Below are 25,877 nucleotides of genomic sequence, written 5' to 3'. Positions count from 1 at the left end.
AGAATGCAATAAGTGCATGAAGCGCTGCACTGGAGATAAAAATTCACCAGTAGGCCGGTTATAATGGGCAACAACCTCCCGAATCTGCTCTCTCACGCATTGCCGATTTGATTTGATTTCGGTTGAACACATCTCCGAGACCATCCTGAAAACACGGCTTCGCGCCTCTTTAAAAAAATATTTCTGTTTGTGAGTTTTTCAATATCACGCCTTTGTTTGTTTTTGTTGTGTAAAAAAAAAGTCTCAATAAAAAAAGTCATTTCATGGACCACATTTCTATTTGTTCTATCTAGTGTTTCTTCTCAAAGTCAAGGGGGGGAAAAAAAGGCCCAAAGCAAATCAAGTCATTTAAATAATGAGCTTCATCGCCACTCGTATAATCACAGAGCTGCATCAAATGATTCCAGCTGTAAAACGCTGCAGGCGATAGAGATGCGAGTTGACCTACATCTCAGATGATGGAGGCGGACGACGTGGGCATAAAATAAAATAGGAGTTTTAACTCTGCCACATATTTCACCGACTGTTGTATCTCATCCTATTCCCAGTTTTTCTGGCTTTGGTGAAAATACGACTTAATATTGTGAACTGTAGGAAGAACGGACAAAATGACTCATGCATCATTAATCAGTTGTAAACATTAGGGATTGAAAGCTTGAGATATAATAAAACACGCAGATGCAGACAGCCCTTTACGCCTTGCATCTATATCAGGCTTTTACAAATATATATATAGCCCTTGTATATATTATATTCTTATATATACCGTTGGGTGACATTTAATGATGGCCTGTCAGCTGCACATAATGAGCGTGTGCGGAGGGCAAGCGTGCCACATATGTTGAGACAGAGGTCATCCACTGAGGCTGTAGGCCCCCGACGCCCGTCCACACATTATTATGCGTTTTAGTAAACTCTCAATAGAATCGGGACCCTAGAAAAGAAAATAGAGGAGGGGGGCGGGGGGGGGGGGGAATACTCAATATGTCAACAGTGCAGGACCCCTGGCGATAGAGAGCAGGTGACCACATATAGACCCCCCCCTCTCTCCTCCTCTCATGATAGAAACATTCATCATGGTGACATCCTTATACCTAAATAGGCTGCAAATTTATTTTTTGCTGCTGATGCTTTCGGTTATTATGCAAAATGAGGCGGATAATGTGATGACGGGGGGGGGGGGGGGGGGGGGGGGATTACGGAGGCTATTGGGAGGAGAAGTTTTATAGTCTTTGTAATGTTTGTAGCATGTTATAAGAAATAATAGTTTGTCATCTAGAGGGAATTTCTGTGGCCCATTTGCACAGTTTGAGCTAAATTAGTGTACATATATGCAATATCTGTGTCATTCATATATATTCTAACCAGGCCGGATCCATTGTCCTACATTTTCCTTTCATCATTTTCTTATGTTGAACATTATTGTCAGGCTTTTCAATGCATAAAAAAAAAAAGCCCTGAAGAAATCTAATTTAGTCATGTAAATAGAGTTGGGGTTGGCGACATGGTGAAGCGTCACTAATGGAAGAAAGAGATGGATGCCTCATGGTAATTAGGGGAAATAAAGCAGAACCATGACCTTGCAGATCAATGTGTGAACCCATAAACACAACACGCTTTCATGTGTGGCTCTGGGACCAAACAATAGGTTCTATCAGACTAAATACAGACAGGGGGCGTTTTAATTATTATCCCCTCTATATGAAATGCAGGGTCACTGGGTTTAACCAGATTAAAGCAATAGAATAATCCCTGAAATGAGTCGATGCAAGTGAAACGCAAAGGCCCAGTGGACTGCCACTGGGCCTTTTAGGGTTGCTTGAATGAAAACATTTTCCTAAATTTAGTGAAAGTGGATTGATGAGTGCGCTCCGAGACATTAGTGCTGACCTCCTCTTCCCATCGTCCTCTTCCTCCCCTTGGTACCATTTCCCCTTTTCCTCTTCTGCTTCTCCTCTTCCATCGTCTCGGTGTCTGTTTGCGTCCCTGCCTCCTTTATGGCCGTTCATTTGCATCCCAGGAGAAGTCTGAACGTCGTCCCCAGGGAACGCGCGGATGAGGGTCACAGGAGATCCCCCTCGAGGCGGCGTGTTGGCCACGCACCCACAACGCAGACACGACACGTGCCGTCAGCCCCCCTCTCGACAGCCGTCACTCACACGCACACTCTCTCTTTCACACGCACACGCACTCACAAAGTGGCCTCATCTTCCCTCGAACCCGCGTATCTGCACCATCACGCACAGAAAGTCATCAAATATCAAGAATATAGGAGCACATGGCTCCTATCGTTAACTAGCTTAATTTATACACTGCTTTTTCCTACTGATTCAACTGAATTCTGTGGTGGCACTTAAGAATAAAGCTATATGTAAAACAATAAATGCATGACGTCTGCATACATGCACACGTAAGATCTATTATTTAAAGCTACTGGAGGTCTTACACAGCCTTCTTCAATGCATCACGCCGAGGCCCGATTTAAAAAGAAAACCATTGAACCCAACCGAAGACCCCTTTCTCTGTCAAAGATGGAGAACGGGCTACAGTTAATGGTACTGTGGCGCCCTCTTGTGGCCAGTATCCTACAGCCGTAGTGACGAGGCCAGAAAATGGCGGATTTAACAAATCCCATTTCCCAGTCATTTGTACATACACACACGTAAACGGGAAACTTAATTTCGAGCATGTAAAACCCTGATGGCATCCATGTTTCTATATGCAGCACGCTCATATCATTTATCTTTATGCACACAGAGGTGGAGCTGATTTCAAATGTGCCTTATCCCACAGGATACGGTAAATACACCTTATACAGTCCAGTAGACAAACTCAAGATGGCCACAAGGCAGCTGTGTACTGCCACAACATAAATTGAATACAGCATGCTAAACATTTGCTCCTATTTTAGTACATCATGCTGTGCAGGAAAATAATACAACACAAGTATTCAAACAGAACAGGCCACCCTCATGACCGAAAAAACAAAATAACACAGCTAATGATGAGGAAAGGCCACACATGACTTTGTGGAGCATCTTTATTATGCCACAAATAAAAGCCAGTAGTTCTGAAAGAGGACCTTGCGTATTTTTCTTTTTTAACTCACCAACAATGTCATTCTGAAAATGGTGGAAGCTGCTTGTGATATTATAGTTATGTATGGTTGGCTGAGCAGTCGGAGACACGAAGATGAGGAGCGTGGAGGACGAGGTGGGTTTGGAAAGTAGAGGAAAATAAACATTCCTCCCGAGTTGAAAATTGGGAGTCAGAGATGGGCGGGGGGGTGAGTATGAAGGTTAGCAGAGAAATCAAAACAGTCATTCATATACCCATCAGGGGATAAGAACAGATAGAAAGGATGCACAGACATAACTGCTTTACAGAGTCAAACAAGGGGAATGCACACCAGTTCTGCTGAATATACCACATTTATTACTTTTGAACTGATTAATAGAAAGAGCGGGGGCAAGGCCACTCGCATCATTGTCTTTAGAAAACAGGGGGAAGGAGAAAAAACAAACAAGAAAGCAGCCCATAGCGACGATGTATTTACTTGTCCAAGAGAAAGAAAAAGAGGGTCAATAAAGTCCAATGAAGACAGTTAACAGAGGCCCCCCCCCCCTTTTTTTTTTTGTTAGATTTAAATTATACAGCGAGCAAGGCTCATCAACTTAACATTTCTTCTGCTTTCACACACTCGAGCCCCTTTTCCCTACTCTTCCTCTCCAGATCCTCCAGACCCTGCCTTCCCCACACACTCTGCCCAACACATGCGATAAACAAAACAAGAGGGTCGTCCATTTACATCTGCAGTCCTCTCAAACCAAAAACATGGCCAGCATGTGTGAAACCGACTCTGGAGTGAGCGTAGTTTGACGCCCGCTTACGATGAAAATCCACTGAAGAGAGAACTCCGCTGGGTCCTTGTTGAAGAGTTGAGCATCCTCAGAAGACGGTGGGGGGAGGGGGGGGGGGGTTACAAAAAAATAAACAAAACAATGAGACAAACTGCCCATTCCTGACTACGGGACACTATCGTAAGCCAACACTACAAATTTCTATTGGATTTGTGTGTTTGAGAGAGATTTAAAGACTTGCTCTTGGACCATAAAAACTGAGGATCCTTTCATTTTTAAAAAGGAAAAAAAAAAGGGGAAGAAGCAGCATACAGGGGGGTGGGGTGGGGAGGATATGTTGTGGAATGGGGCAGGGCAAAAAAGATTTCACCTAAGGATGCTATGCATTTAGTTGTAGTCCTATGAATAATCGTTTCCTTTTGTTTTTACTACAAGTTCGAAGTAAGTCTTCAAAGTCAAGAAATCAAGAAAGTCTTCATTTAGTTTTTTGTCCTTGGTTAATTCTTCACCCCTATTAGAATTTCTTAAAGAGATCTGAATGTGATGATGTAATGGGGCGGACAGGGCTTTAGGAGGGGGGGCATTGCAGTCTTTGACCAAAGCACTGACTGTTACTTGACTCGTCCTTGGCGCTCCTGGAAACCAACAAAAGATGGAAGATTACACACGAGAACATACAAGATTTGTATTTTCAAAGTTTAGCTGACACAGATTCCCCAAAATGTCACTTTCACGAAGCTAAATGTGCACATCACTATCTTCTATTTTATTTACTACCCAACAGCCAACTCTTGCCCAATTATTAAGGACAGCTAGGACACAATTCATAGAAACTTGATTTATGATTATGTAAACAGTTCAAAGCACTTCAGTCACTGGGTATTGAAATAACTACGTACATGTAGCGTGTGTATATGGTGACGGAGGAAGCAAGTTACCTGAATCCTGTAATGAGTCCTGTTGCTTGGGTTGCTGGGATATGGCTCGTTGCCTTGGACCTCCACCTGTCACACAGAGGAGTGAAAGCTGAGCGTAACTGGAACCATTTCACATGCTAACCACAATTACTAATCTTAAAAATCAGATGTTGCAACAGCAGAGGATTGTCATAGAGTCTGATCATGACGTTGATGATGATGCTAATGCAACTTTGGCAAAGGATAAAATATAGATTACAACTCTGCCTGCAGACCTCAGACAACTTTTTTCACAAATCTGAAACCAATCTTACATTGCAGCAAATTATAACTTAAGATATTGAGTAAATCTACTGGAAACGTCACTTCATGAAGTCCGTTACACCGTTGTTAAGATGGGCTCTTTACATTAGAGCATTAATATTTCCTAAATGAATACTTCAGGAGAACACAGTTGTATCTGTGTAAATATCTTAGTTGGTGTAAAATATGAGAAAGCAGGCAACATATAAAGCCACTGTTCCCAACAAGCTCTGGAATATAGACGAAGCATTTCAATAGAAGACTGACCAACTTACTGGTTTCTCAAGCTCACGTAACTTTGCTCATTAATACTCAGCAGTCACTTTGTGGCTTTATCGAGCAAATTCCCCTTTAAAACATACTGCAAGTTTAAGGTGACCCAAATATGAAAATCCAACTACAAAAAGTTATTTATATGAACCAACTAAAAATCACATCACACTTGAGCAGAATTACTTGTATGCACAGAATGAAACAAGCCTCTCTCCATGTAACAGCAAAATATAACGATTCACTAGAATTTAATAAGCAGCTGTGTTCAGGAAGGATTCAAAAGAATTGTGTTTTGTCTTGGCATTATTGTTGACTTCATGCATCTTTAGTGAGGCAAGTGTGTTACAAATGCGAGATACAGCTGTGCAAGACATCAAAATCCAAGTATTTAACAGCAGCGTGTTCAAATAATTGATAATTCATTTTATGATCCACAACATCTACACATTTCCTCAATTTTGGTTCCATATGCTGATGCTGCTTAATATAACCTGTTTCCACCCAATGAAAAATTTGTGAGATTCAAATAAAAAAAAAAAAAAAACATTTTAGATACTGTCACAAGGCTGCTAAACTGTGTACATGTGTTATGTGTAAATAGCGACAGAAATCTCTGATATGAATATATTGTCATGAAATCCACTGATATAACATTTCATTATATCAGCTCTGTAAACATCACCAAGTTAAATAATTATGGTGTTAATTCTTCTGCGTGCGTTATCTTTACGTGGAGGGTTACACATAAGAGATAGTTAACATCTAAACAAGAAACATGAATTCAATTTAAATTCAGACAAAGATCTCAATTCAGCTATAAACCCTTTAGGTCCTCTTTTGCTTTGTAAAGTGCAAAGCAATGTTGTTCAGCTTACTTGCTGTCTAATATACAGGCTTCATATACAACACAATGTAAAAGGTCACCCCTTTTTGATTCCTTTCTTTCATCACTTTATTCAATAGTAACTATGTTACCTTTTTCACACACTCTTCCTCCTCCTGACGCTTCTCGTAGTGAGAAAAGTCATCGAAGATGGAAGTGGTGTGTTTATATCCAGCGATGATCTTTAGCACCTGCCTGGCCTTATCCAGTGGTACCTCCTGTGTGTCCCGAGAGTTGGTCACTGGCTTGTTCTCGTTGTTCTCCAGTCGAATGTGCCTCAGCTGACTGTTGGGAACGTCCTTAACAAAGATCCAGCGCACATCGAAACGCCCCTTCCACTTGTCCTGTGACCACACGCCAGCAGACGTGTTATAGTCCACGGGTGAGCGCATCTCTGCTACACCACAGAAGTGACCGCTCCCATTGACACTGAAAAGAAGATAAAGTGGCCCCTTGGCCCCCAACGAGCGGTAGGCTGTGTCGAGCCTCTTGTTGCCATGCTCGGTGCTGCACCAGATGTTGTACTTGATGGAGCGGTGGATGTCATCCTCGGAGTAGCTCTTGATGATAAACACCCGGCCCTGTTTTGGGTTCCAGTCAAAGTCCTTGGGGTTATAACTGTTGACCATGCGCAACTTCTCTAAGACCGGGTGAGGCTCAGAGGGTATCCCAGGAACAACCCCCACACCAGACGAGGTGGGAGGCGACTGGCCTGTTCCATTCCCACCGGTGTCCCCAAAACCATTGGCCCTGTTCCGTGGAGGGACCCAACGAGTGGGCTGAGATTGTTGCTGCTGTTGGCTTGGAGGTGGACCCTGGGAGAGGGAAGGCTGGGGCATACAGGCCATACCTGGCTGCCCAGTGGGTGGAAGCTGATGCTGCCCCATCTGGGAAACAGGTGCTACCAGCTGTCCATTGCTCAGGGGCATTTGTGGGTTCCCTGCAGCAGTAGCTCCGGGCTGCGGGGAAGCCTGATTTGGCGGCTGCCCGTTGCTGGGAACAGGGGGCACCTGCTGAGGGGTGGCAGCTTTAGGCATGGTACCCTTGTTGTCCCAAGTGCCAATGTCCATGTTGTGTTTAATGGGCGGAGGAGGCAAATTGGCACCAGCCATACCACCCTTGGTTTTCAGCTTGGGTTGAGGCTTGGCTGGCTTGCTGGCAATATCGGCCCAGGAAGCGGGCTTGGCAGGGGCAATTGAGACAGGAGGCATGCTGGGAGGTCCTACAGATGATACAGGGCCATGGGGTCCCCCACCAGGCAAGCCAGAGCCAACCACCTTAGGAGTCATGTCCACATTACCACCAGGAGCCGCACTGTTGATCTTGAGCCCCGCCATGCCCTGGTCAAGGCTGTTCATACCAGGTGCCTTGTTGAGCGGCTCGTTGGCAGCGGGTGCAAATGGGGACTGTCCATCAATCATGGCCCCCCCAAGGGAGCTGGGAGCGTAGGCATAGCTGCTGCTGTAGCCAGAGCTCTGCGGTGTTGCCGACTGTCCCTGAGAGCTGTTATTGCCCCAAGCCGAGAAGTCAATACCACTGGGGAAGAAGTTGAAGCCGTGCTGACCAAGGAAAGGGTTGCTCCCCAGGGGGCCTGGCTGGCCAAACATAGCGTCCGGGAGGTAGTGGGGCTCCCCGTTGCTCAGCTGTCCATAGGAGGCCAGGTAAGGCATAGGAGGGTCCCCACCTGTGGACCATGCTGCCTCGTTTAGAGAGTAGGAAAATCCTATGGAGGGGCTGTAGTAGCTGGGCATGTACGAGTCCGACATGGCCGTATAGGCATTGCTCTGAATAGAAAAACATCCACGTTTTAGTGACAAGAAGAAAAATGTTTCATGCAACAAAACCCAACACCAATAACTTCATATAAGCATCTGTTTGAGTATACCTGTTTTTTGTACATACGAAAAGTCAGAACAAGATAAGTTATTTTATGACTATTAATTTATTATTGACCAAATATTCACCAAACTACAGGACTATAAAAATACCAGATATCCCTCCTCTCATCTAATCTGTAAATTCACGACACTTAACTACTTTGTGCTTATTTATAGTCTCTTGGACAAGAGGATATTACATTCCTTTGAGTGGAGGAAAAAACCGGCTCCATTCTTTTCCTCTATAGCCCTCTTCCCATCGTCTCTGTTAATACAGATTAGAAAAACAAATGCTCCTAATGGAGCCGCAAATTATTAAGGTCTTCTTGTATTGTACCCTTGCAAACGAGGATGAGCGTTCACACAAACATAACAAGGCCTCATGGCAACTGGAAAAAATGCTGTGTGTACATTATGGCGGAGAACTTGTATGTTGTTATTGAAAAAAAAAAACAGGGGAGGAAGAGAGCTTCTAAAACAAAATAACCAATCTATGTGGGCTTGGTGTTTCACAGACTGTGCTCTATGAGACACATAGACGTTATGTCAGGGATTTCAAAATAGTGAATTAATGCATGCATACCATATTCAGTTAGTATAAAGCCTTGATAATCAAATGATTCAAGATAATCATATCCTCAAACACATTATTCATCTAAGGTAGATTGTTAAGTGTCAATACTATTGATGTTCTGAGTCAAACTGCAAATTCCTGCAGCAGGATCAATCAAGGTATTTATAAATGGCCTGAGCTATTTGACCATCATTATTGTGATCTGCTTGACTCTACATTAGTTATATTCAAAGTATAGCTTTAAGAATTGCAATATTAAGTATACACATGCATACAATCTCATACTCTTCACATTGGAAGTCAACTCCTAAAATCCAGGTTACACCTGCAGATGTTATCCTCCAACTGCACCACAATCATTTCATTAATGAAAAGATGAAAGATTAACCCCAAAACAAACAAACAAAAAATAAATCATAACTTGAGGGTTCTTCAGTCATTGGTGATAGAGCTGCACCAGTGAGTGAGTACAAGCTTACCTGTCTGGCCTGAGTATTCAGGTAAGGCTCAAACTCATCGTCATTCAAAGTATCCTTTTGTGTCACAGCTCCGTTTTGCACTGAAAAGAAAAACAAACACCGCTGTTAGCAAAACACACGTTTGTGTGAGACTAGACATTACATGAGATCATTCATTTCCCCATTGGGGGAGAATACAGTATCTATCACATCAGCATCATCACTGCTTGTTGCATAACAAAAAACACTCTGCAATTATTTATTAGTCTCACAGGAAAAGACACTAAGCAGAGCATGACACATTATTACTGCTCAATAAGCTTCAGATTAAACTGCATGCAATTAACAATGATGAAAAGGGAGGGGAAGACTTAGACGCTTTGGTCAGTTTGAAACTGTGTAAACTTTACAAAAAAGACTTGCAGACGAACACGAAACAATGTATATCATATGTAACATATAAGTCACTGTGTTATAGATAAACTGAGGGCAGATGAGTGCATGTTTAACTCGGACGGGGCAGTGGTCCTCGGTTTGTTTTCACAACTTGTGTGTTGACATGAGATTGTTGGAGAGCCTCTCGGGAGATGGAGGGGTGAGACTGAGATACACATGTTGGCAAAAGCACATGATCAGTCAGCGGGTTGCGCGGTGCCGGGGAAGCGTGAGGCCCGTCAGGACACAGGGAAAACATGTCGGAAAGACGTGTCGTTTTGGTTGAACTTAGCAGCCAGCTAACGTTAGCAGGCTAGCAGTGGGGTTAGCTTCACGCAGTGCGCAGTGTCTCCATGTTAACGAGCGCCAAGAGCCCTTTCAACAAGACGGTCCTGGCTAACGTTAGCCGAGTGGCTAGCGTGCTACGACGGCACCTGTAGTCCACCACCGTGGACATGTTATACACTCCCTGGGGTTCTAGTGTGCCTGTCCTCACCCGTGTCAAGCTCAGTGAAGAGTGTAGCGAGCACAACGTGGAAGATAGTGTCGATGAGAGCCATGTTGCCATTTAACGCTGTTAGCTAGCGAAGAGGTAGCTAATGCTAACAGTGGGTAGCTCACAAATGACATCTCGGGGATGCAAAGGAAACTCGGGAGCAAGGCTGAGGACGCGCGCCTTTGCGTTGTGTGTTACTGGATACACCTAGACAACTCATACACACGCACGGGCACGTTTGTCAAGTCGCTAGGAGCCGGAGAGCTACCGCATCCGCGCACGCAACATTTTTCGAAAGCGCACCGCAACGTAGAAAAGATCCGCATTCACTCCGCCTCCAGTCGCTCGTTGTCACACTACCGCGGCGCTTACCTTTATTCGCTTGGCCTTTCGGTCTCTGGATTGGGTCCAGGTGATTCATGAAGGTTTGATTTATGAGAAGAGAGGAAGGGGAAAAAAATGGATTGAAGCGATGTATTTCCCAGCAGTCGGTTCCTTTAGCAGGTGGTCAGGCCTCGGAGCTAAGCTATCCCCCGCTAGCCGCCGCGATGCTGAGAGATGTGGCCCTCGTCAATGTTCAGAAAACACCTCTCTTTACCTGCTGGAGAAGGCTGCTGGCGGACATGTCTTTCCCCCACCGGCGCCTGTATAACTCTATTTACTCCGAAATAAAAGCGGCAGGGCGTAGAAATGGTGTCGCTATTGAAGAGTTTCAGCCAAGCGCCCCTCTCTCTGCACAGAGCCTGGTGTCTACACAATGGCGGGCTGCAGTTTGCCTGACACACTCCTCAACATGGCTGGGCGGCCTCGTCTACCCACGATGGAATTTATTCACGGCGGACGCGCGCCCCCGTGTGGCGCGGAGGAGCCAGGTAGCAGTCGCATGATCCACTCTCAGCCGAATATTGATCCATAGCAGCAGATTTTATAATAATAATAATATGATATGAAATCATTTCCAATTAATTTTGACTTAGCCCTAGACTAGAGGTCAAGCTACTTGCTAATGCTGCCATAGGTCAAAAGGCAAAACTATAAAGTGGGAAAGAGCGATGAAGAAAAATAATAATGATAATAATTCCTTGTTTAATTAATGTTCAAACTCCCCTTGTAGGATATACACATTGAGACAAGAGTCACAAATAGGCACCACTAACTAATAATAAGTAGCATGCAATACGTATGTGTGTATTCTACTGTATTTTGTATATACCTTACACTTAAGTGTTATTATCCTGACACTTAAGTATTGCATACTACTTATTATTACTTACCTATAATGCCTATTTTGACTTTTGCTGCTTTAATATAGCAAATTTCCTCATGGTGGAACCAATAAAGGATCATCTTTTCTTACGTACTTAATTGTAATGTGGACCCATAGCATCATATAAAGGATTAACTTACAATAGTAATAGTCATAATAATAATAATCATCATCATCATCATCATAATCATAATCATAATAACTACAACAACAAAAATAATAATACAAATTGGATATACAATCCTATTTCATTAATTTGGTATTGTTCTCTAGAGGCCATGCTACATGCTAAGGCTATAACAGGCAAAAAAGAAAAACTATTACATTACAAAGATAACATTGGGAAAGAGGGTTGAGGTATAATTACTTCTATAAAGCACTTTTCTAACTCCCCTTGTAGGATATACACATTGTGGAAAGTACAAGTAAGTAAAATATGTTACTTCAGTAGATAAGTGTTACGATCAGTAAAGTAAAATATGAACCCATTTCATTAAGATGAGCCTTTTTCACACACTCACGAAAATTCCTGCCCCTGCCACAAGGGGGACTCCTCGTCACTGTGATGAGTTGTGATAACAGACGCTGTGAGGTCACGAGCAGTGTAGCTCCTGTGTGGTGTGTAATTAGTTACCACTCATCTCCATACAGGACTCTAGAGTTTCTGTTTCACTTCCTGTGAATCGCACTGAAGTGTATTCACATACAGTTGAAAGACATTTTTTATCTGCTGATCCCTTTATAGTTGTCGCATCTCAGTTTACAGGCGGTTCATTTATAAAGTGCTACTGCTTTGACATTAATGAGAAGTGTCCATATGTGATACTGGTTCAGTCTGTGAGTCATGCTTTAAGAAGCTCAACATAGAATACATTAGACTCTACCTCATCCATTTTCATTGTTTCATAGATAAGACAAGACACGACACAATAAGATCAGAGACAATCCTGTATTAGTCCTGTTTTGTTAATAAGTTAACATGGCCGAAAAAAAGAAAAAAAACATAGAAACTATGGCTATTCAGTTGAACCAGTGGGATTTGCTGTTTGTACCATCACTATGTCTATAGGCACGGTTTGTAAACACAGCCTATACAGTGGTTAATGCGTTTCTGTAAGCAGATAACAAAGCTGGTTTTCCTTAGTAGCGTTTTGATAACTTATTTTACATCTATCTATGTTTAAAACTTTCACATATGTCATTGTGGTCTAATCAACACCATCCTCTCATACATATCTTATAATCCACAGTTATTCTTCGCTGTAAGTACCTAGTTTATTGCTCAGAGTTGACATAATGCAGGGCTGTGCATGGGGTTATATGACCCCCACCCCCGCAGTTACTGTACTTATCATTTTTCAGGGCTAAAGGGTTGGTCAGATGGCATGTGACTGAATTGCACCTTAGAGCACACGACACAGGGCCAGGAATAACCCCACCCTTGGAGTCACACACACATCCAATGGCCCGGGACATGGATCTTGAGATTTCCCCTCCAACCCAGAAGAAAATCTCAAATTCACATGCAAATATAACACAACAAAGCTCTGGAAAAAAGATATGCCATCAGATGGCAATGTGTGTGACTGTTTCAGGCAAACGAGGGGAGCAAACCAGTAGCACGACAAGACGTTTGACTTGTGAAACACGCCCAGGACAGTAGCACGGCATGCGTGTATCCTATTCTGCCTTTCAACTCTCAATCATTTTTTGGGTGCTTGATTTTTTTCCCCTCCCTAGGGCTTGTTGACTGCTGCGGATTGGACAGGTGGCATAGCCAGGAGAAGAGCTGGCCATTTACCATCCAATAAAAATAGCTGTGGTCTCCATGATGTCACCGGAGGGTAAATCATAGCTCCTGACTATATCCAGGGAGAAATCAAATGAGAGGGAAATAAAAGGGGATCTGTATTTTTCTCAACACCATCACCATTCTCCATGCCATATCTGCATTTCTCTTTTATTGCCTCGACTCATTTCACTTTGCTTTTCGCGCTCTGGATTTCACTCCAGCTCTGTGTCAGGTTTCTCCCTCTCTGCAGGTGTTCCCACCTATTTTGTTACGTCTGCATTTTCAGGGGGCGAGTAAATCTATATGACCAGGGCGATGTAAAATATCAGACGTCCACAGACCACGTTCGCCTCGCCGGCCACCAATAACACTGCCATCTTCAGCCATGTCACACCGGGTACAGTTGCCAGAAAGGGTGTACAAACTAAAGCCGGAGTCTGATCTCACTCCCATACCTGGCATTCTGAAGCCACAACACCATGCTACCGATGTGGAACCCGATCAGTCATAAATCTTCCCTGTTTGACCATGTGACGTGCCAAATTTGTGATTCTGCCCTCCGTCCACCCTCTGCATCTCGCTCCCCCTCCGTCCGCTGCCATCCACAGGGCCTTTCTAACGGCAGTACCCTCTGGTAGCAGGACTGTCAGGCAGGAAGGTGACAACCCCATGTGCCCAGATTGGTGTCTCTGTGAGCAGCTTCCATGTGTTCTTGTAGCGTTTTCTTTGGCTTTTATATCTGTGTGTTTGAATGTGTGAGTGTGTGAATTTGTGATTGTGTGTGCATAACTCCGGTGACCCAGCGGCAGTTTGGTGGCAGCCTACTCTTGGTAACAGGATGTCAGGAATGTAGCACTTGTCAGCCTCTCCAAGGATGCTGTTAGTTCACATTCTGTCCGTTTCAGAGGGTTAGCCTTTAATAAACAGTTTGAATCTACCTGTGCAGACGCTGCCTCCCTGTGTGTGTGTGTGTGTGTGTGTGTGTGTGTGTTGGTTTGATGTGAAGTGTGTGCAGATTCATTTCTTGGATAGTGAAATTTGATGTTTAGCAGATCCTTTTTATTTCACGTCTGCTCAGACATCATCTAAAATTGCCACACAGTAAGGATCTATTGTAATAATCTTTTCTATTATTGATATAACCCAACCAGACTTGTTGTCGGAATTATGTATATATGCATTATGTTCCAAATGTCCTACCTCTGAAATGGAGACATTAATAAATAATAGCAGTTAGCGGTTCAGTGTGTAATATTCAGGTGAAAGGGATCTATTAGCAGAAACTGTATATAAAATAATCCTAGTGATGTTTTCACTAGTGTGTTTCATCTAAATTGTATGAATTGTTATTTTCTTAACCCTTAACCCTTTATATCAGAAGCGGATCTTCTCTATGGAGACAGCCATGTTTTTCACAGATGCCCAAACTTGACAAACTAAACACCTTTTGAGTTTTTATGACAACTGAAGTCTGCCACAGGTTCTCTCTCATGTTTGGAAGGGGAGGGTGAGGTGAGGGGGGATCATCTGCAACACACAACTTCACCAGTAGATTTCTCTAAATTCTACAGACTGAACCTTTAAGTAAATCATTCAAATGTATACATTATATAAACCAACACACAAGACCAGTCATAAAGCCAATTCAGTTTATTTTATAAAAAACATTTACTATAATATCTTCATTGCAGATAGGTGGGATGAAAGCAAAGATTTCTAACTTCACTCTTCGAAATAGACTGTTTATAAAAAGCTCTGCAGACATCATCCAGCACGGAAACAATAAAAGAGTGACAGGCTGTTGTCGAACTGTTTGAGGACGAAAAGCAATAATTCTGAAGTCGCTCTGGAGAATTAACACAGGCCAAGAAAACAGCCCATTCCAAACAGGCCGGTTTAGTGACACATCAAATTACTCTGACCAGACCCATGAGTTTTGATATAATGTGACAACATTAGGCAAAAGAGACGGTCAATTAAACAATATCAATGATTATTGCAATATACATTTTCAACAATAGCAATATAACAAAAATCTAACATTGATATATTTGCTTATGTATTGTGCAAGGACGGTGAGGAGTGATAGCACAAAAGTGTTTGTCATTCTCTGCTCATAAAGAAGAATTTAAAACCACAAACTTCACTCAGTGGCAAAAATCTGTCTTTAACCTGAAACGAAATAATAATGTGACATTTATCCATATCCTCTGTTATGAAACATTTGTTGTATTAATGTTAATATAATATTTGGCCATATCACCCAGCCCTATTTTGCAGATACTTTTTTTACACATGTTTTGAATATATTAAACACATTTTAGAGTTTTAAAGTTCCAAATGACATTTTCTGTCATAATATACAGTACAAATTGAATCTCATTAAAGCTATTAAGGCCACAAACTGTTCTGTGTGATCTCGTGTAAGGTTTCATGTCCCATTAGGTCGGTTTTCCAACTGTGCTGTCATGAACAGAAACTGGGGACGTCCCATTAGGTCCTACATTTGCATTAATTGGTGTGAAAACTAAAGCCTCGGTTAGCTGTGGATAGCAGTTGGACTGTAAAATAAAATCTACGTGGTTTCATATAAATAGTTCACGGCAAGTGTGATCTTTAAAAGTCTGTATTCGTGTTTAACTGACTTCCGACTCGAGTGTGTCGATTCCTGGAGCCCTGCGGCGATCTGTCTGGACACAAGGGAGTTGTTTTACAGAAGATAATAGCTGCACAGTTGCACATTCTATCACAGAGGATTTACCATCAACATTTGTGTAGAAGGATGAATGAGCCAGACCTGTCCATATGTGGCCCTTTGTGTGTGTGCGTGTGTGTGTGTGTGTGATTCAAATGACACTTTAGTGATGATTTTCAACAGCTGAGATGAGTTTGTGCGGAAGTGGAAAATGGGGCAGCTGTACATCTCTCTCTTGGACAAATGCACGCACGCACACACACACGCACACGCACACACACACACACACACACTCTCACACACACACAGTGAGGCACATAAACAACAGCGGAATCCTGAGGTCCGACCCCCTTGGGACCAAGCCAGACTGAGACCTTAATAAAGGCCTTGTTGTTTCAGGAGGTGGCTTGTATGGTTTCGTGTTCATATCTCAACAAGCCCCACACACTTAAGAGACCATCCCCATAAGCTCAGTGATCACATTGTCTTGATTCGTCATTACATATGACACTTTGTCTGCTTCTGACATTATGTCCATTTACTTCAATGATGAGCTATAGCGGGTGGATTAAAGTGTGTGCGTGCAGTTACTTCTTTAATGTACGAGGGTATTTCTAGCATGGAGTATAAGCTATTTATGGTGGTGTTGCAATGTGAATAGTGGTCTAAATAAAACCGGGTTGCCATTACTACCTCGACTGGCCCTGCAACATCTCAGCCAATGGGAGACTTTGTTTGGTCAGACCTCTTTTAAGAGGGGCGGGACCTAGATCTGCTGCAGGGTCACAAGGAGTGATGTAACCTGTGTTTATTTTCGGCATATACACGTAAATGTAGACACACGGACACCTCCACACACACACACACACACACACACATGCACACACGCAAAAACGCTCACAGCAGCAGCAGTGGACTCTTGCACATATTGTTCTTTACATGCAAAAAATGAATTGACTTTTGGATCACTGACATTTTTCTAGCCGCTGGTTGTCTCACTTGCCGTCTGCCTAGTTTGGTCACTCGATGACAAGTGTTGCGGCCCACACACACACACACACACACACACACACACACACACACACACACACACACACACACACACACACACACACACACACACACACACACACACACACACACACACACACACACACACACACACACACACACACACACACACACACACACAGGAATGACAGTGGTCTGGCTGTTCCAGCAAACACGGGATGATTATATTGAGAAAGGTGTGCGTATCACTAAGGACGGCAACTGAGACTAGGAGACAGAGAAATTTAGTCATGGCCATTAATACTTATAGCGGCCTCTCTCTCTCTTCCCTTCCGTCAGCTGCAGCTGTTGATCACGCTCTTGTAACACTGAGCCCTCTAGCATTGCATCACTCTCTTTCTCCCTGACTCTAATGCTGTCCTGCAGTACCCTGCAAGTACGTAGACCTAGAGGCACATATTGTAAAATAATGCAGCTGCAGCAGTGGACTGAAAAAAAGACGACATGCCCCCGTAACGTTCAAACTGAGTGGAGTATCCCTTTCTGATCTGTTTATTGATTTGTTTTAGAGACTGACTGAGGTTGTATAATATTTACAGTATCATGTTGCGCTGCAATGATATAAAGTCAGTTGATCAAAACTGTGTTGCAATAGGGAGACGAGCGAGAACTAACAGAAGTGAGACGAATTAGCAGAAGTGAGAACCGACATGTTGCATGTCAGTCATTTCCACAGCTATTTAGGAGCATGTTTGGTTCATTAGTACGCCAATAACCTGCCACCAGTTATTCATACTATGTGTGATGTATGCATAGTGAGATGTTGGCCAGTCATGTTCTCCATTTAGAGAACGCAGTGCAGCGGACGAGGTAACTTCCCCAGGAGCTCGTCCACTAGCATACATCAGAGACATTCCACCTCATCTGACACTCGTCCACGGAATTCTGCAAATTTTCCACACTATTCTCCCAGGCATTCTGAAGTGCCTGTCAAAAAGACTGGCATGCCCAAGCACCATGCAGGCACCTGCAGACCCTTCAGGAGAAGAGAAATTACAACCCCACTTTGAGGAGAATGTGACTAACTTGTGTTTTTTGTAGGTTTAATGCTTCCTCTGTGTTATGTTTCAAGTCTTTTTTGCACACGGATGCACAAAGGACTCTGTGCTGCAGTGGTGTTGGTTGTTGTCATCGGGTATGTTTGTGTGTGTGTGTGAAAATATCTCCTTGTTTGCACTGCTCATAGGTGATAATTTGTCATAGATTTGTGCAGAGTCCCTTTTTCCTCCATGTTGGTATGACCAGTGTATGCAACCTACAGTTGACACATACGTGTCATTATGGGAACACACACTAAATACTTCAGATGACTCGGAGGTTTACTTGGCAACCGACGGCTGTTTTAAGACGGTGGATACACTTTCAGCTTGGACGTGGCACAAAAGTGTCCACAGGTCCAGGACATGGAAAGAAATACGAAAGTTACTAAATCACGTGCATCATGTGCTCATTGTGTGTGGTTGGTTATGAAGCTGAATGACTTCATCCGAATCTATTTTTGTAACTGGATGACATTCTGTTTAACCTTGGTTTTACACCAGGATTAAGATTTTATGGGGCTTTAATCATTAGGTTGTGCCACATTTCCAAGAGGACACTTTTTATTGATTTATATTTGAATAGAAATACTCATTCTTTTCACAGCAATCACACACTGTCAAATTTAATTTAAGTCTCAGCCAATTGATTTTGAATGATCAACGTTACTAATCAGTGATGATTATCGATGATAGATGTGATTAGTGGGGGCCTGGTGGTGGAATAGTGGGAGTGTTGGTGGTGATGTGTGCGTGTGGGGGGGGGGGGGGGGGGGGGGGGGGGGGGTTGGAGGTCTGGTAAAGGTGGGAGGGGTTGACACAGAGATGTACAGGACAGGACACCCCTCATGCTTGCTCCATAAACCTCACCACATTTTGCTGCCGCAGCTGCTGTGGCGAGTCTGGCACGGACTTCCACACTAATCCGTTTCGCTGTGACAAATACAAGAAAAATAAGAAAACAACGGAATGTTCCCGCTTTCTCTCTCGGCAAGGTCGGTTTCCACAGACGAGTGAAGACACCGCTCATTTACCATGAGCTGTTTGGATCTTATGTACCCAGCCTATGGACATTACGCACAGTACGCATCGACTGCTCCTGCCTTTTTCAACAGCTTACAGGTAGGAAGTGAGCTAGTGTTACCGGGATGTTTCTTATGATGTTCAGTATCTGTGGGAAACGTGTGTAGGTAAAGTGCAGGAATAACTATTGCGCCACTTTACGCAGCATGTGCGTAAAAGCCAAACACCGCATGGATAATCCGTTATGCGTTTTATACATTTGTAATGTGCTAATCGTTTGGTTTATTACAAATACGTGCATTTGCAATGATGCTGTTTGTGTGTGCCAATCACAGAAGTCGCTCTTCACCCAAAACTGTCGTGTGCGTGTGTCTTGACGCACACGCAAGCGCGCGCATGAGCCAGTGATGCCACACACAGAGAAAAACATTATGACAAAGTGTCTGAGAAAATGAGCTCCAGAACAGTGTCCTCCTCAACACCTGTCTTAACCCTGTCCCTGCTTCTCCTCTACCCCCCCTCCACACACACACACACACACACACACACGCACACGCACACTGACAGGCACCCACAGGTCTGAACAGCACTCCTCACTGCCGGGACTTTATCGACACTCCCAGGGGTCCCGAGGGGATGTCTGGGGGCCCGGGCAACGCAGGATCAGCTTCCTCCACATCTTCGTCCAGCTCTACTTCATCCTCCTACACGCCTGCGGCTTCAAGGCCAGAGGAGGGGAGCAAGGAGAAGCAGGAGGGCCCCGAGGCAGAGTACCTGACTTCCCGCTGCGTCCTCTTCACCTACTACCAGGGAGACATCAGCAGCGTGGTGGACGAACACTTCTCCAGGGCCCTGAGCTCCTACATGGATGGCGAGGGCAAGCGGAGGGGGCCAGAGCAACAGGGCACAGGTATGCCTCATCACCTGCATGAGTTATGACTGAGATATGGGTGCACACCTGTGCTTGTGTGAGTATTGCAACCCCCCGGGTGTTCTCTGAAATCGAAATAACTTTCATGTTCTAAATTACCCAACAACATTGTGTAGAGCAAATTTGGGCTGACTCCACTCCATTAAGGGATGAAACGATAAACCTAAATCCACTTAGAGGTCACAGAAACCTCAGCGAGAGTCACAACTGAGGGTGTGATAGACAAAAAAGACGTTCATTGTTTTTTCATATATTCATTAGCTTTCCCGTCTGAATGTCATTTCACCAGTTAAGCTGATGTTACTACCATGTTTACCACAAACACTCAAGCAAGCCTGATATAAGTTAAGTAAACTGGGTTCAGGCGGCTTTTCTCCTACATCCTCCACAGTTTCATAAAGTGATTTATTGGAGGGTGCCGCTGTTGTCTGTGTGGCGTCTTGCACTTTTGCTTTTGAGGCCACACTGGGTGAGCTGACAGTTCTGCAGAGCCCAGCAGAGTGTCGGACAGGTGATGCGATCATGTGACAGGACAGAAGGGGCTGCTTGTTGGAGCTGTTGTCCCTGGAGAGGTCAGGGCACAGGGGTCATGGAAGCCAGGAGCTGCAGGCAATCAAAAGGGACTTAAAAAAGGGGTAAAGACTCAAAGTTAAGCGAAGGGAGAGCACGTTGTGAGAACAGTTGTGTGCCGTAATGTTGTTTCAGGCTTGTAGTATGGGCATTACTGCTGCAACTCATCCATCGCCTATTATGATAAGTTGAGATTTCTTAGTTGCAATATCCATGATCCTATTCCACAAATCTCTGAAAAGCTTCAATTAACACTTAGAGTTAACAATTTGATCAAATATTCATATTTTTTTCTTTTGTGCTAACTTTCAATTTGATTGCACAAAAGTAAAAAAAAAAGCTAAGTATAAGTAAATCCATCAAATCAAAAATAAGTAAAGTTGTTGAATCCTCTAATGGGACACTGCAGATGTCCCCTGGATATCCATGTAGGGTCTCCGTCCTCTCTCCCTCTCTCTGCTGTCGCCATTAGTCTCTTTCCGAGTTCAGTCGGACGTCTTCATTCCGGCACTAACACACACCTTCTGCCTCACAACAGATGCTATGTTTATACACGGCCGTAAGCGCACAGCCTCGCCGGCGTATCCCCTTCAAACATCTCCGCGGCTGCCATTCTGACTCTCCCTCCGGCTCTTGCCCCATAATGGCCGTCTCAGTCGCACAGCCGCCTGCCTGCTGGACATATATGCTGCGGCCTGTGTGACGGCGACAGAGGGAAACACTAGCCCCCAGTGTGCCGCGTGGTGTCTCTTTTCAGAGGAATACCTAAATATAAAAGTGTACATCTGAAAACATATAATGGCTCCCTGACATTCTGTCAAGGGCGAGGGGAGAGGGGGCAAGGGGGGGGGGAGCAGAGAAAACAACAGGTGGGGGTGCAGGAGACAGAGGAGCGAGACGGCGGGCGGTATAACAGGGGCCGGAGTTGCATGTCTCAGTATGTGTGTGTGTGTGTGTGTGTGTGTGTGCATGAGTATGTTGTGAGACGTTCAGAAGCAATGGACTGACATGAGAGTGAGAGATGTCACCACAGCAAGTGATTTAAGGCTCGGGGAGCTTTGGGCTGCCTCCAGGTCCCAGCGTCTGCCTTATATAGAATAGTCGGATATAGGGACGCCTCTCTTTCTACCTCTCTCCCTCCCTCTCTCTCTCCCTCTCTCTCTCTCTCTCTCTGTCTGCTAGAACGTTGTTGTGTTTATTTCTGTGTCTTGTTGGGGCTAGGGCTGTGTGACAGTATGATCCAATGGGGAAGATATCTGGGCCAGAGGGTGTTGCAGTCATGTGAGTGACATCTACGCTTTAGCACGGGTTCCTTGTCGTCTCGCGTAGCTCCAGAAGCCTTTTTCCTTTTGCCATATAAATCAAACTGCACACAGTCCGTGACCCCCCTCTCTCTCTCTCTTTCTCCTTCCCCCCGCGTTAGATACCCCTTCACCCAGCAGCCGACGAAGCTTCCCCCCATCCTTCTGGGACAGTAACTACTCCTCGCCACAGAGCCGCTCCCACTGTGAGACAGGAGCACCCTCGTATTCCATGGACCCATACGCATCAGGGTTACACCCGGGCCTGCATCCGCACGCGCATCCTCACCCACACGCTCACCCTCACTCCCATCCTCACCCGGCAGAGAGCTGGGGATACTCCCAAGCGCAGGCCTACGGGCCACCGAGGCCTCTCCACGAACTTTATTCCCCCGCGGCTTTGGAGCCTCACTACGGGCCCCTGCTGATGCCCACGGTGAGGCCACCTCACCTCCCGGCCTTGCCGAGCCACTATGAAGTGAGCAAGCTGGAACCTGCCGCCACCTGGCCGAGCCTGCTTCCCCCAGGAGACGTCAGCCAGACGCTGGCACTCAACATGGACGCAGGTACCCACTCAACCCTGTCGAGCTTTTGCAAATAGTGTTGCAGTTTGTCATCAGAGCAGATATAAAAATCTGAAAACGAATACACTCGGTGTTTGCAAATGCAAATCAGATTATTTATGGCCACAATAATATGAGGAACAAATGTACTGTATGTGTGTATTTGTATGTGTCGGACAAAATGAGAACATTCAGCAGCTTTTTTCCACTTTTAATTGCTTGAGCACTTTACCCCAGACACTGACTGGTATTCACATTACTTAATCAGAAACAGAAGAAAACACAACATGCATCAGCCTTTCACAAAAACACACACACACACACACACACACACACACACACACACACACACACACACACACACACACACACACACACACACACACACACACACACACACACACACACACACACACACACACACACACACACACACACACACACACACACACACACACACTCCTCCATGTACAGATCTGCATTAACTTTCAACCCTTGAAACCTGTGCACAGATGCATACACTTGTGATGTTGAATAGGTCCTGACACTGACACTCCCACACGTGTGCAGACACACACGCTCACAGACCCATTCAATACATCATAATCACCCAAACAAGCTCCCCCCCCCACCCACATGTCTTTCTAAAACAGGATGTTTGGCAACAGTAGACTCCATGACAACCTGTGTTCTGTTGTACGCTGCAGTGCTCCTCATTGTTTCCTTGTCCTTTTTTCTCAGGCCTCCAGCAGCACAAGAAAGGCAAGGAGCTGTACTGGTTCTAACGAGCCCTTCAGTCACATTGACCAGCCATTACCAGATCCAATTAGTCCCTGGACCTGCTCCGCTATTGAAGCAGCGTGTCCCTTTATCCCCCCTCTCCACCACACACACACACACACACACACAGACACACACACACACACACACATACACACTGCATCCCCATCCATCCACCCCCTTCTCTCTGCTCCTGGCCTCCCCTGCCAGTACACAGCCTTGCTCCAGGTCGACGTGTGTGCACCATGGAGATAAAGCAGAGAGAGAGGGAGAGAGGGAGAGAGAGAGAGAGAGAGAGAGAGAGACACCACAATCTGTGCCGTTGCTTCCTCTCACTCGTCCCTCCACAGCTTCCCTCTCTCCTGCCGGTGCGGCACAGACCTTGGCGAGGTGCGAGCCACGGTGACCTGTTTGGACTGAGAAAGACAGGATCACAACAGACTTTTAACAGAGGACAGAGAGAAGTGGGGATGAATGAAGGGAGAGGGGGATAAATAGCAGGGAGCAGGGGTTCCCTCCAACATCCCTGGTTATCTCTGCCTCATGCTCTTTTGTTGGTACAGTGGCCGTCATCATCCACTTATCTGCATTTGACAAATGCAACATGCAGCGATAAACAGGGCCGGCAATTATGGCGGTTTGTGCTTTGTGACGGTCATCATGATGCCTATTTTTTGGGGGGGGTTGTTATAATATATATTCGCTCTCCGAAATAAAGTGTTTCTATTTATTGGTGTTCATGTGCATTTCTAAAATGTTTGTTTTGGCCAGTGTTCTGAAATGACTGTGGTTCGGTTTATTGTGTTTTCTAAAGACAGAGGAGCACGAGGGTCCTGTGTCGTCCACGGAGCTTCTCATTTATTTAGAATGAAGATTTCTTTATTTCTCAAAAACATATCAGAAATCTTGGTTCAGTTAAACGAGGAGTTGTTTGCACTGAACGCCTCACAGATTGTGCTCTTTCAATTTGATGATGTTGTTCCACTTTAGTTCTTGATCTCTCTGTCATTCTTAGATGTTTTGAATGTGGAATTTCTAAACATTTCTGGGATGTTTTTCTTGTGTGTCATTTCTCATTTTTTTGTGTCGGAAGAGGATTGTGATGTGAATAAATATTTTTATGGTACATTGTCGCATCTCCTAACTATTTCCCTGCATGATATTATAAGTAGTATCAGAGCTGGTGCTAATTGAAAGAGCACTGTGGGTGTCGCTGGGCAGACCGGACCCGGGCCTCCTTGTTACACAGCGACTCGCAGAAGTTGCAGATATTTTAGCCGCTGTGTGAATCCTCGAAGCAGCCAGATGTGATCAAGGATACGCTGAGCGATTCAAAAGGCCTTCCATTTGAATTCCTGCTTGCATTCACACTTTGTCACCTATAAAGTGGGAACGAGTGCTGAATGCCAGCAATGTGCAACCAGAGAAGCAGCCAGCCATCCCAGCTATGCACCAAATGTTGCTGTGTTATTGATCCGATAATAAGATTATGCACTGAGGTATGCCGGCCTGAGCCACTGTCACAATTTAGTGGCTGTTATGTGTGACCCCCGCTAAGAGCAGCCAACTATGTGATTGGCTCTAAGCTGAGGAAACATGAAGAGTAATGAAATTAGAAGAGTTTACCGGGGATAGCGTTCCTCCCAGTTTCCCATGCCAAGCATCTTAGTGCCTTTTTCACACTGGCATTGTCACTGGGGCCAAGGGTTTCCTTTTCACACTGGATCCTCCAGGATCGACTCCATGGTTAGGATGCACTCGCAGCTATTGTCAGATTATGTTACTTAGCTGTCAATGGCCCCGACATAGCAATTACTGCATTAACCAGAATACAGTGACAGTTTGTGTTGAGGAAATTACAATGATGTTTGATATTAGAGGGATGAGTGGAATGATTCTGCTTCATGAATCAATTTGTGGAGGAAATTCTGTATCTTTATTATATTACTGGCACACAATTAAATATAAGTTGACCAATGAACAGAAATACTTCATAAGCAGGAAAATGCTGCCCTCTCCTGGTGTGTTTGTAACACTGCAAAAAATGAAAAAAAAGTTACTTCATGGTGAGGGGTGCCAAGGTAGACTTCCACAGTAGTTTTATTCTAACGTTGTAGTTTTCCATCCTGAATTTGTGTTACCTTTGAAGTGCGCTGATGTGCGTGTTGTGATTTATTTGATGGAAAGGTCGGACCAAGAATGTGATCTGGTGTTAATTCTGAAAAACAAGTGGAAAATAAATCTTTTTTTTTCTTCTTACTTTATTGCAGTAATTGCCTTACAAGTATTCAGACTTTAAGTTTCAATCGTTCATGCAGCATTTTGCTTTAAATATTTGCAGGCTCCAAATTGAATTATATATATAACAAAGAAAACATATGGTCAGGATTTTTTCATCCTAGGTCCCAAAAGTATCTATATATATGTATATATATATATATATATATATATATATATATATATACATATATATGCTGAAAGTATTCAGAGGTCCCTCACTCACATTCAAAATATGTAATAACACTACTATAATTTTACTTGAGTAGGATTTAGAATTTTTTGACTTTTACTTTTGATATGTATGCATTTCTTATGTGTTTTTGTGATATTGGTTCTTCAACTTAAAGGATACAACTGATCATTAGGTGGTGCTATCACCATCACTAAATACAGACTAATAGATCTGTTCATCAAATTGTTTTATATGGTTAACCTTTAATCAGAAAGTCTCGAACATTAAAAGCATTAAATAAGCAAAATAAAATATTTGG

At 44.1% G+C, this 25,877-nt stretch overlaps 2 protein-coding genes across 2 annotated transcripts; one reads left to right on the top strand and one right to left on the bottom strand.

Moving 5' to 3' along the window:
• Window positions 1-3,022: 3,022 nt before the first annotated feature.
• ythdf2 (YTH N6-methyladenosine RNA binding protein F2) lies at window positions 3,023-10,880 on the bottom strand. Its single transcript, XM_053434583.1, has 5 exons — window positions 10,449-10,880; window positions 9,167-9,246; window positions 6,329-8,020; window positions 4,799-4,864; window positions 3,023-4,495 (listed from the first exon to the last, which is right to left on the bottom strand). Exons 1-5 carry the CDS (start codon window positions 10,495-10,497, stop codon window positions 4,472-4,474), a joined length of 1,911 nt encoding a protein of 636 aa, XP_053290558.1. The 5' UTR covers window positions 10,498-10,880; the 3' UTR covers window positions 3,023-4,471.
• A 6,823-nt stretch (window positions 10,881-17,703) lies between these two features.
• Window positions 17,704-24,223, top strand: vgll2b (vestigial-like family member 2b). Its single transcript, XM_053434684.1, has 5 exons — window positions 17,704-17,938; window positions 18,934-19,060; window positions 19,529-19,871; window positions 21,886-22,329; window positions 23,068-24,223. Exons 2-5 carry the CDS (start codon window positions 18,974-18,976, stop codon window positions 23,109-23,111), a joined length of 918 nt encoding a protein of 305 aa, XP_053290659.1. The 5' UTR covers window positions 17,704-17,938; window positions 18,934-18,973; the 3' UTR covers window positions 23,112-24,223.
• Window positions 24,224-25,877: the final 1,654 nt, after the last annotated feature.

This window comes from Pleuronectes platessa, chromosome 11, assembly GCF_947347685.1.
Source record: "Pleuronectes platessa chromosome 11, fPlePla1.1, whole genome shotgun sequence".
Lineage (NCBI taxonomy): Eukaryota > Metazoa > Chordata > Actinopteri > Pleuronectiformes > Pleuronectidae > Pleuronectes > Pleuronectes platessa.
Note: the sequence above shows the minus strand (reverse complement) of the source record. Positions and strands in the feature narration are given on the sequence as shown.

Coding starts and splice junctions, on each gene's coding strand:
- ythdf2 (XM_053434583.1), bottom strand. CDS start 10,497: ATGAATCACCTGGACCCAATCCAGAGACCGAAAGGCCAAGCGAATAAA. Junction 8,021..9,166: donor TGAATACTCAGGCCAGACAG/GTAAGCTTGTAC, acceptor TTTTCTATTCAG/AGCAATGCCTATACGGCCAT. Junction 4,496..4,798: donor GGACTCATTACAGGATTCAG/GTAACTTGCTTC, acceptor GTTGGTTTCCAG/GAGCGCCAAGGACGAGTCAA.
- vgll2b (XM_053434684.1), top strand. CDS start 18,974: ATGAGCTGTTTGGATCTTATGTACCCAGCCTATGGACATTACGCACAG. Junction 19,061..19,528: donor CCTTTTTCAACAGCTTACAG/GTAGGAAGTGAG, acceptor GCACACTGACAG/GCACCCACAGGTCTGAACAG. Junction 19,872..21,885: donor GCCAGAGCAACAGGGCACAG/GTATGCCTCATC, acceptor CCCCCGCGTTAG/ATACCCCTTCACCCAGCAGC.